Consider the following 12,058-nt stretch of genomic DNA (forward strand, 5'->3'; position numbering starts at 1 on the left):
ATGATAAAAATCTTAAACCATGTTATTATTTCCTTAATAATAATAATTCCAAAGACACATCATTCACTCATTTTTAGCAGTGAAATGGTTATATGTAATGTACTCTGCAGGTAATATCAGGTAAATCCTGTAAATTATATTTGATGCTGATTTAAAAAGTTAATTCCATACAACCGTGTGAATTTAATAATAACTACTGTATTCAATACGCCTGAAGAATGATGACTTTTCAGCTCACGTTATCTTGAATTTACGATTATATTATATATACGATATTTCACAATACCTTTGACAGCACGAGATATTCATGAACGCACCAGCAGTCATCTTGGGCGTTGACAGATCTCAAAATATCTGGATATATTCGCACTCCGAAAACAAACAGGAAGTCTCCATGTTACTTACACACGTACACATTAGCTTGAATAACATGCGCTAACTACAGTTACCTTAAGAGAAGGCTAGCTAGCTAGCCGGGCAAGCGACCTAACCTAGTTCACAACAGCAGGCGTTACATCACTTTGGGTCGTGTCCCACCTGGGAAATAACGACCTAAAGGAACCAAATTTTATTCAATTATATAATAGGCACTGTGACATTAGCATGACACACTGACCTGACACACTAAAACTAAAGAGCGAAAGCTGTAGTGACTTTGCAAATTTGTTTTCCGAGGGGGCTGTCAAGACTCGACTGGTTTCATCGTGCAGTACTGTGAGTAAAACTAGCGAGCTAATTGCACGTTTCTCTTTTAGTTTCTGGCATAGCGCTATAACTGAACTTGGCATTTTTTCCTTAATACACTAAAAGCTAGCTATTTAGCTGGAGACGCCAGTTTGCTAAACCTCCGTGCAAGATTGGCTGTCTGTCCTGCTGGAGCTGTTTGTCATTTCCCCAGGCAGGAACGCTAGATGGCTAAGGCTCGGGCCTAGCTCAAGTAGCTAATAGTTACCTATTCATGTATGCCAATAAGCTACGATGCTTATTTTTCCATTCATTACTACCATTATCAGGGTGTAATTGCTGTTGTGGCCCAACATATGACAAATAAAGGAGTATTGATCGTGCTGTTTAGCTGCACTATACCTTTACTGCTTAGTGACCTACATTGTGCTAACAGTGACGTTTTACGATAACTGGCGTCTCCTGTGTCAATGCTATTTGTTAGCCACCGGCTAACTTAGCCAGACATTTGCTCCCAGTACACCATGTTGACTAAACCGTGTGTTTATTTTCAGGATTTTGAGGGGGAAAAACAAGATGTCCTGTCCATGCACCTCGGCTGCCAGGTTGTTTTTTAACACTGCTCACAGAGGTACGAAAATCAAGAGTACACACCGTGCTGCCAGCTGTATAACATTTCGTTTAGCCCTGTGAAGTAGGTCTCCAGCTAACCCAGATTACTGTTTATTATGACAGTTATGTAGCAAATGTCAACAGCAGGTGGAAAGTCGCTGGAGTTATGAAGCTATAGTTAGACCAGTGTTGTTACATCACGCAGGATTCTATAGTGTTGTAACAGACCTTACTTTGATTAGTTTTAGGCACAAACCCAAGTAAAAAAGACACTAAAAGAAGTTTTAGCATAAGCTAATTTGTTGCACTGACCATTCTCCTCAAGACTCTTAAAATACATAAGCGATAAGGCAGGCAACGAATTTCAGCACATGTGGGTTTGATGTCTCACATTATATAAGTTTTTTTGTACTCCTGGGTCGATTTGTACAGGACTAAAAAAAATAGAGGTATCCACAATAATAATTATACAGTAAGATATCTACAGGTAAACAAGACGCATAAGGGACTTTTTAGCGTTTTAAGTGTACAACAGTTGTAACAGTTTCAGCTCAGTGGTACATTTTTAAATGTCATTTTGCTTGTCAAAAACATGCATCTTACTCTTGACAGCATATCCCTGGCTTCTCCAAATAATTATTAAAAGGGAGTTACCCTTTTAATGTTGGTTAAAGGAATTAATAAAATATTAAAATAACCAGTGACTCTTTTTTTAGCTGTAAGAGCTGCAGAATTTAAAAATAAATTAAAATAAATAAAATATCTGTTTGTTAGTTATTATTCACAATCATCTGTTGTGGGTATGTTTTCATTGTCATCATCTAAAAAAAACACATTGTTAGAAGAAGTCAAGTGGCTATTCCTGTCCTTACAGGTTTGTCGTGCTCCCGGATTCAGTTTTTTTCTCTGAGCCGTCAGGGGTCTCATGTACCTCCACGGGTACGTGTGAGGTCGTTTTCAGAGACTGCTGTCTGTTATGCTGCTAAAGACGGGACAACAAAGGATGGTGGCAGTGATGGTGGAAAGGTAATCTCTTGAAGGATAAATCTCATGCATCAACTTTCTACAACACATGAGATTCTGAAGGAGATGAGATGGTAACAGTGTAATTCTGCATTAGATAACATGGCCTTCTTTACACAGAAAAGCATCAGTGAAGGGAAGAGACTGTCTGGCTCCGGAGGATCAGGCAAGGGTGGAAGCCAGCTACGTTGCCCTAAATGTGGAGACCCATGTACACATGTAGAGACCTTTGTATGTAAGTAAAAAATTTTGTCTCAAAGCTATTTACACATTAATTATATTACAAGTTTACATGAGTTTTAAGTGAAATCTGTGTTTGAAAACCTAATTAATCAAGACGAGTTTAAAGAGACATGACAATAAGGTCATTTAGACATCTGTCACAGATGTTTTTTATCGGATGTCAGTATAAATAGATCTCGTAATGTGTAAGGTTAGTGTTACAACTGAATCTCTTTATATCGTTAGCATTAATATTGCTTACAGAAATGTGACTGTAATTGTTGGACGTATACATATCGTAGATGGAGAGAAAAAAAGTGAGAAAATAATTTATGCAGAGAGAGAGAGAGACTACAACACTCCCCCACAGCAGTTGGATAAGCAGTGGCTTTTGTAAGGATTACACAAACTTTCACATTGTTCCATTGTAAAACCTGAGGGGTGGACTGATATAAGTCTGTATAATCAGTAGTGTAAACGCATAAAAGATGTTCCATAAGCAACCACTGGAAGTAGTTTCCTGGAGTTGTTTGTCAAAATAAGGATGTTGGTTTCATTGTTGTCAAATTACTATTGTGTGCTTCAACATCAGCTGTGTGTGTTCATAAGATCTTTTTTTGCTTAACATTTTATGTCAGAGGACTGTGACCACAAAGGCACCATGTTCTCCTGTAGACCACAGGGACAAGGGGGGAGTTTAGTTTTGTATAAAGTTGTATATAAAAAGAAACATCTATCAGCGATCCTACTGTGTATCCTACTGTGCTGTCAGTCGAACAGGATACTTTATGACTCATTTTCTCCATCAACCTACCTTTAGATTCAGTTCATGCACACAAAATCTGTTTTTATCTTTTTCTGATTTATCATACAGAAAACCTTGAATCCTATCATTATCTGATTAGTAGTAATTAGATTATTAGCTATTATTGTTATTTCAGTAAAATTTTAGGTATAGTAACACTGAAGTTTTTAAACAGAAAAAAAATGTTTTTTTATAACTTTCACAGATGTACTCTGTGATGTCTGCAGAAGTTGCTGTTTTACTAAAGTTTCAAAGTGTTTTAGAATTAATTGTGTTGTTTGTTCTTTTATAGCATCAACAAGATTCGTCAAATGTGAAAAATGTCATCACTTCTTTGTTGTTCTGTCTGAAACGGACTCTAAGAAAGGGCTGAACAAAGAGCCTGAATCGGCTGCGGAGGCAGTGAAACTGGCATTTGCACAGAAACCTCCCCCTCCCCCCAAGAAGGTGAGAAATTAAAGCAACAACCAGATGTATCAAAATAAATGTTTGTGTGAGTCATTGCTGTCATTTTATGTGTATTTTTATACAATTATCGTTTCAGATATATGCCTATTTGGACAAATATGTTGTCGGCCAGTCTTATGCAAAAAAGGTGTTGGCAGTTGCGGTGTACAATCACTACAAGCGCATCTACAACAACATCCCTGCTGGAAGTAGACAGCAGGTGGAGGTGGAAAAACAGCCGTCTTTAACACCTCGGGGTCAGTATTACTGTTTTCTGTTCACATGGCTTCATTCAACATCTCAGTGTTTCCCTGGTTGTAGATAAATTAAAAAAATGTTACAAAATGCATGTTGCACTGGACCCTCACTGGAGCCTGTTACCAATACAGAACACAACAGAAGGCCATTGTTCTGTATTTCTTCTTTCTACAACAGTTGTAGTGCTCACCTTTAATGTAATTTTAGGTGACATTTATTAGCAGATGGTCGAAAACAGACAGGAAATATGTAGACAGGCTGATTGGGACTAACAGGAAACAGGGCTGGTGATATAAAAGTGAACATTTACATAAAAGGTTTCAGCTTTGGCTTTAAATTGGAAGTTGTCTCTGTATTATTTGGCATTTGTTCAATTATTATCTACACACAATTGCACAAGCATTCTTTCAGGAACTATAATTCTCAGTAATGGCAATGATTAATGATAATATTGATGTAAGTACTTTCATCCTCTCCTTGTAGAGCTAGAGATGAGAAGACGAGAGGATGAATACAGATTCACAAGTAAGTGACTGGATCTCCTTGCTGTTAGCCCTTATCAGTGGTGACTTTAAAAGGCATCAAACTTAATCAGCAGTTTTTCTTTGTTTTCCTGCATTGCACAAATGCCAAAATGTACAGACCACTGTGACTCCTTCAAAGAGAGATTTCTTTTTCTTTTTCAGTGAGATACTTCTAATATTCTCAAGTCCAATCTAAAATAATTATATGTGATTAGTCTCTCAAAACTGTCTAAGGAGTTTAGTCTACATGACATGATAAAGAATGTTTTGTTTCCTATTTTGGAAGAGTGACTAATGAGTTTCACAGTTTGGCATTCATACAGAGAAGTGTCAGAAAGTGGAGCAATGAAATAAATCTTGGTAATCTTTCACTAGTCAGATAAACAGTAGCCCTGTGACCTACATTTATGTTCACCTACATTCAAACTTTGGCTATTTTCAGTACAGCTGTCCTCAGTAACTTCACACTGGTACTGGCCGGGGCACACATATTTTTAGCCTGCACATAGAAACTGTTACCATGCACTAATTATCACATATTGTACACCAGTGAATGGCCTGTTTGTACAACAGTGGTACAGACAGCCCATTATCTACTGTAGTTTATCAATCAGACAGTTCATATTTTTTTGCTAACAAAGCTTAACCCATGGCTGTCTTGTCTTTGCAGAGCTGCTGCAAATTGCAGGGATAAGCCCTCATGGAAATGCTCTTGGAGCGTCCATGCAACAACAGGCGAGCCAACAGGCACCTCAGGAGAGGAGGGGCGGGGAGGTCCTGGACTCAACACACAATGATATCAAACTGGAGAAGAGTAACATTATATTGCTAGGTCCAACTGGTTCAGGTTGGTGTTATGTCAATATTGCTGAAAATTTTAACATTGTATGATGACACACGTGCGTTCACACACACACTCGGCTTTGACAAGTCTTGCCAAAGATAATTAAATAATGATCCATATCATTTTTCACAGGAAAAACATTGCTGGCACAGACACTGGCACGCTGTCTGGATGTTCCATTTGCTATTTGTGATTGCACCACACTAACTCAAGCTGGATACGTGGGAGAAGACATCGAGTCGGTTATTGCCAAACTTCTGCAAGATGCCAACTACTCAGTTGAGAAAGCACAGCAAGGTGAATGTATTTAACAGCAGGGTCATTTCTAATCACAATATTATTTAAACACAGGAATTCAAAGAAAGCACCATGACAAAAAACCTTTATTATCTTCCTTGACACTCGAGTTGATGGACTCGATGGATTGGATTTTTTTCTTCTTCATATCTCTCATGTTAATTTCAAAAACAACACATTTTGCAGATACCAGCATTTTGTGTTCTAACATTTGCTACAGTTAACACAAAGTAGAGCTAGAAGCTGATGGCTTTTTTTCATTCATCAAATTAATCATTTGACCTCTTGGTGGTGCTAGACGAATGCCAGCAAAGCAGTGCACTGACAGACATTCATTCATATACAGCCAGTCATAAATAGTGCTTATGAAGAATATATACTGGTAGCTTTTATATGATTTTTATGACTTTCATATTGATTGAAGTCTTATTAATAGACACATTGTGTGTTTTTATCATGATTATGTGTTGAGGTGGTATGTGGTGGCAAATGTAGATTTATACTCATCTGGGGTAATGAAGGCTGTGACGTTACACTGCTGTCCTGTTTCATGTGCAGGTATTGTGTTTCTGGACGAGGTTGACAAGATTGGCAGTGTGCCTGGAATCCATCAGTTGAGAGATGTGGGTGGAGAGGGAGTTCAGCAGGTCAGTGTGCAGCATTTTGTTTAGATGTCAACAAATATTATAGTGTAATGTATAGATTACTATTTCATTTATTTTTCATTGTTACAATCCCTCATCCCAATGTAGTGTCTGGAGACACTGATACCAAGACTGCATATTTATTGTCAGATCTGAAAACCCTTGTTAAATATAGTCATGTATTGTATTTATATTTGTGTCTTTTTCTCTTCCTGTTGTGTTCTGTCAGGGTTTGCTTAAACTGCTGGAGGGTACAATTGTCAATGTTCCTGAGAAAAACTCCAGGAAACTGAGAGGAGAAACAGTGCAGGTGGACACAACGAATATTCTGTTTGTTGCATCTGGTGCCTTCAATGGCCTTGACAGAATCATCAGCAGAAGAAAGAATGAAAAGGTAAATTTAACACAGCTCTTGTGTTATGTAGCTAATCATTCACACCACTGACTTGATCCTTGTGTCCGTTCAGTATTTGGGTTTTGGAACACCCTCTAACCTGGGTAAAGGCCGGCGTGCAGCTGCTGCAGCAGACTTGGCCAATACTAGCGGTGAGACGGACACAGTGGCAGAGATCGAAGAGAAGGACAGGCTGCTGAAGCATGTGGAAGCCAGAGACCTGATTGAGTTTGGAATGATACCAGAGTTCGTTGGCCGTCTTCCTGTTGTCGTTCCTCTGCACAGCCTAGATGAAGATACACTTGTTCGGATCTTGACTGAACCTCGCAACGCTGTTGTGCCCCAGTACCAGGCACTGTTCAGCATGGACAAAGTAAGCCCTATGTCTAAAAACCACACCGTGTCATTTTCTAGAATGAAAATTAATTTGCAAAGTTTTTGTTTTTTTAGTGTGAACTCAATGTAACTCAAGATGCCCTGAGGGCTATAGCCAGAATGGCTCTGGAGAGAAAAACTGGAGCCCGTGGCCTCAGATCTATCATGGTATGTGACTCTTCCTAAATATCAAACATTTCAAGTTTCTTATTTTTGTTGTTTTTTTTTGTAAACCTCTATTCCTCCCACCCACAGGAAAAACTTCTCCTCGAACCCATGTTCGAGGTTCCGCACTCTGACATCATGACCGTTGAACTGAACAAAGACGTCGTCGTAGGAAAATCACAGCCCAGATACATCAGGTCAGTGTCTCCCTATGTGCTCAGAGTTGCCTTAAGGAGGACATTGCTTAAGCAGACTATGTCTCCATAGTTGTGTAGTTTGAATCTTGAACTGGCTTTTCCATTTGGATTTCAGAGCTCCTGCTAAGGAGTCAGCAGAAGAAGAGTACGACTCTGGCATTGAGGAGGAGAACTGGCCTCGGCAGGCGGATGCTGCAAACAACTGAACCACGTATGACTCACCTAAAGGCCATGCTGTCTGAAATCATTAGATTACTAACAACTATTTGGATACTAAGTTTGGTACCAGCTTGTTTATTCTCACCCCTGACAAGTAAGCTGTGGACATCTTTGAGAAGGTATTGAAGACTGCTGGTTCACTCGAACACGTGTTTTGACAGAATACAACAACTTTTGGTCCTGTGCATCAGATCATAATTCTCTAGTGGGTGCACTCACAGGGTGGACCTTATAAAATATTTCAATCTCTGGGGATTGTTAACATTTTATCTATATAAAGATAATGCAATTTTATTCATGGAAGTATTTGTAGCTAGTTATTGTTTTCTTTTTTTGTGGTGATGGGCTGTAATGGCAAGGGAAGCAAAAGGAAATTATGGGATCATACTGTACACTTGAAAACATGGGGCGCTCAGAAAGTGTAGATGTGATGTTACCATGTCAAGTAATGCCTTATATGATAAAGGCATGATATTCCATGAGCACATCAATATTTTGATGTTTTCTTTACCACCATTGTAATAATGGTGTTCACAGTGAGATCAGCTGTATGTGTTTAGCTACATTGCTACAGTAGCATTTGTAAACAGTTTGTTCAACGCAAGCTCCAATTACAAGAACATATTGTTAAAAAAAAACAACACACCAGCACACTAAACACCACAGGGGAGAAGTTATGGTGACCTTTTAAACAGCCAGAATGGGTATTTTTTAGTTTGACTTCCTCCTTTAGCACACACTCTTTAGGAATGTATATTTGTTTACTGACAGACCTCTGGATCAGAAAGCTGCCTCACAAAGCAGGACTAGCAGGTAAAAAAATGTTGTTCCTCTGTGCTCCCTAAATCACATATTTAAGATCTGTTTTCCAGATTTAGATTAGCAGATAATCCTGTTTGGGCTTGCTCCTTGTCTAAACCTGCTTTGTTTAATAACCATCAGAATACACACAGGTCTTATTTTCTTTGTCCTGGCAGAAACTCACCTTGCCTCACCTTTAGTGAAGTAATATCTCGTTACTAAATGGTACCTCAATACACGTCTGTAATCAAGTCTCCACCTTAATGCTCTCTGACTGAACCATGCTGCTGTACTCTTTGAAAATGCAGTCTGTGCTCTAAAATTAGATTAAAAAGTAGTTTTGTTTTCACCTGGATTTAAGTTTTAATTTCTTTCTCTAAACCTTCAGAACTGCTTTTGTTTTCAGAGATCTGTTACAAAACTTGTAAAGTCCCCAAAGTTTGTGAATCTTAAATTTATTGTGATTGTTTAAAATATATAAATAAAATGTATATCTCTGTAAAAAAATGAAATAGACTGCAGATTATTCTTTTACCGCAGGATTTTTGAGAGGTCTAAAAATGTACCACATGTACCACAGATGTGATGGATTACATTCAAAACTAACAAACAAGAAATGAATGCAACAGACTTCACAATGGTGTGCTGCACTGTTGGGCTGTCACCTTGACGTAATCAGCTAATCTCTGGTAAGTATCGTGCTGTTCTTTGTTTCCCGATAACCTCAGCATTTCCCTAATCCCCCTTCCGCCCACATGGAAATTACAAAGCTACTCTTGGTAACGGGGCTTAGAATAAAGCAGGCAATAGAAAATTATATATATATATATAGATAGATATGGTCATTATAGTGTTCATACTAACATGAACAATCATTGAATATTAAAGTGGTTAAAGTGGAATTTCAGACCCCCCCCACCTTTTTTTTAAACAAAAAACTGATATAATTACATGCAGACTATAGATGTTTCAAAACTACCTTGTTTAGAGTAGGCCTAGGCAGGCTGGATTACATCAGGTGTCTGAGGTATTATTGGTAAACAAACCCTCAGATGATGTCAGAGGCTTAGTGATGAAGAGGTTTATCACATGCAGTGATGCCTGTGTCATTTACTCTGAACCCCTGCCTATGATTCACAAGACAACCTGAAAGAGGAATACCTGACAGAGGTAAGACTTTAGAGACACACACAAAACACTGGCTTACAGCCTAAAACCCAGGATCTCATTGTAATTTACCTGATGCTGGTTGTTTGTAGGTGGACTTTGGTGGCAATGAGCGTTTTGGATGATATCCCGTTTCAAACCCTACTCGGTCCTTTGGAGGAGGAAGTGACACCCGTGTCCGCCCCAGACATCACTCTACCAGACTGCCAGCAGATAATGCAGGAAACTAAGGTTATACTTTATTCACACCTCGTTAATCCATGTACATTTATCTGATTGATTTAGGTTCTTCCTTTTAATATCATTTTTAATTGATTTTTAATTAAGACAAAAGTCATATTTTCCACTCCAGTTCTGTTTAGATAAGGACAGAATTCTTTCTTTAATCTCGGCTCACTCACACAAACTGGAACTGACTACAACAGCCATTGTAAATGTCATTAGTAACACTTTGAAATGACTGAATGTCTGCAGTTGCTCTGAACCTTTCTGTTTTTTTTAAACAGTATGGATTCAACCTGGAGAGATGGATAACCAGGCAGCAGCCCGTCTGTCAGGCTCCATCCTGCCCACCTTACTGGATGATGTTCAACAGTCCTCAAGAGAGTCGGAGGGTCAGTCACAGGAGCAGCAACCTGTGGGCTTCTGGTCCTCGGCCCCGCAGCTACAGCCTGAACTCTGCAGACTCACACCGGCTGCACCATCGCACTGTCAAGTTCCTTATATCTGACTCTGATGATGAAGATGGCTATAATGAGCATGATGAAGGATCCTCCACTGAAGATCCACCACGCCTCATCAAGAGCCGAGAGCGGCCCCGGAGCACTGCCCCGAAGGATCCGCTCTCCAGAGTCAAAGACATGCACCTTGGTCCTTCTACTCACCACTGTAAGCCTGACTCACCGAAGACACTCAGAGGCCATAGAAACAATTCTCTCCCTGACTGTAGACAACCTTTGCGTGCGCTGGAGCAGCACAGGGCACAGCAGGCCAGCCCCCTCCCTCATGGCCAGAAGAACAGCAAGAAGAGGCCTCGTTCGGTCAGCTCTTTGAACAGGAAGTACTCCCAGAACACACCACCTGCTGCGCCTTCTCCAGCTAGGCTGAAGCAGCAACGACCCTCCTCCGCAGGGCCTGTGGTTAAAAACGGCAGAAAGAAGGTATGTGTCTCTCAACAGTATAAATTATACTTCAGTCTACACAGAATAAATGAGTTAAACACAGATGCATGTGTATTTGTATATACTGGCGATATATATCTTTACTAAATTTGTGAAATGTTTTCTTAAGGGGCTTATATGGACATATGTGCTGTTACATTATGCTACATATATACTATATATGTCATACATACTGGGACATCTAACAAATGTACTATCAAATGTATGTATTATGTGTATTATGTATAGTGTGTATATATATATGCATATATATACATACAAGGATAATAGGATGCCTGGAAATGTATAAAAACTACATTTTCTGGTGCCTTTTTATTTTCTATTACTTTCATTTATACAGCAACATAAAGTTTTGCAGGCAGAATTTATAAGTAAGACATTGATGAAGTAATCAAGGCTCTGAGGAATCTGTGGTGAACATTTACATTTTAAAATCTTTTTTACTCTCCTCGTCCATTCCTTCCTCATGATCAGGTTCTGACGACAGGAGGCTCTCGTGGGGTTTTTTTTGACTCCGCAACTGAACTTCTGTCAGCGCTCAGCCAGGAGGAGAGGGAGCTTCTTGAAACCATCACTGAGCAGGGCTACCCTTTACGCACAGCTATTCTTGCTCTGCAAAAGACAGGCTACCGGAGCCCAGAGAAGGTACATATTAAAAAAAAACCACGAAACAATAAATTCCACAAGAGATTAAAAAAGCTCAGCATGTCACTCTTCCTGTTGTCAACAGATCCTTAAATACCTGGTAGCCAGTGACCGTCTGTGTGAGCTGGGTTACGACGAAGCACAGGTAGAGGAGGCCTTGGAGATGTTTCAGAACTGTGAGAGCAAGGTGATCTAATTGCTACAAAGAGCAGCCATCATAACTCAGTATGAAATGCTAACACATTTTTTTATTCGTTTAGGCTGCTGAGTTCTTGCGCCTCTTGACTCAGTTTAATGAGATGGGCTTCCAGCAGAGCGCAATCAAAGAAGTTCTGCTTGTTCATGAAAACCACCATGAGAAGGCACTCGAGGAGCTCATGACACGAATGGCTTAAACCGGCCATCTTCACGTTCCTGATGTACAGAAAAACATTCAAACAGCTGCAGTAAAGAATGCTCAGTCAACAGAAACTGCTTTCTGGACTTGGCACAAAACACAGACTAAGGGGAGAAAAAATAATTAAAATAACACAAGATCACAATAGTGAGGATGA

At 39.4% G+C, this 12,058-nt stretch overlaps 2 protein-coding genes across 3 annotated transcripts; both read left to right on the forward strand.

Annotated features, from left to right (window-relative positions):
- The first annotated feature begins 382 nt into the window (after positions 1–382).
- Positions 383–9,023, forward strand: LOC114451421 (ATP-dependent Clp protease ATP-binding subunit clpX-like, mitochondrial). Of its 2 annotated transcripts, XM_028430014.1 has the most exons (15): positions 383–714; positions 1,239–1,315; positions 2,171–2,322; positions 2,440–2,554; positions 3,639–3,793; positions 3,891–4,050; positions 4,535–4,576; positions 5,246–5,422; positions 5,552–5,716; positions 6,275–6,363; positions 6,590–6,754; positions 6,828–7,127; positions 7,205–7,297; positions 7,385–7,491; positions 7,607–9,023. In XM_028430014.1, exons 2-15 carry the CDS (start codon positions 1,261–1,263, stop codon positions 7,695–7,697), a joined length of 1,866 nt encoding a protein of 621 aa, XP_028285815.1. In that variant the 5' UTR covers positions 383–714; positions 1,239–1,260; the 3' UTR covers positions 7,698–9,023. The 2 variants fall into 2 exon arrangements, with proteins under 2 accessions (XP_028285815.1, XP_028285816.1); XM_028430015.1 differs by lacking the exon at positions 4,535–4,576.
- A 591-nt stretch (positions 9,024–9,614) lies between these two features.
- LOC114451440 (ubiquitin-associated protein 1-like) lies at positions 9,615–12,021 on the forward strand. Its single transcript, XM_028430039.1, has 6 exons — positions 9,615–9,681; positions 9,771–9,909; positions 10,185–10,838; positions 11,334–11,504; positions 11,590–11,691; positions 11,765–12,021. Exons 2-6 carry the CDS (start codon positions 9,787–9,789, stop codon positions 11,897–11,899), a joined length of 1,185 nt encoding a protein of 394 aa, XP_028285840.1. The 5' UTR covers positions 9,615–9,681; positions 9,771–9,786; the 3' UTR covers positions 11,900–12,021.
- The last annotated feature ends 37 nt before the right edge of the window (positions 12,022–12,058 follow it).

Source organism: Parambassis ranga, chromosome 19, assembly GCF_900634625.1.
Source record: "Parambassis ranga chromosome 19, fParRan2.1, whole genome shotgun sequence".
NCBI classification, from domain to species: domain Eukaryota; kingdom Metazoa; phylum Chordata; class Actinopteri; family Ambassidae; genus Parambassis; species Parambassis ranga.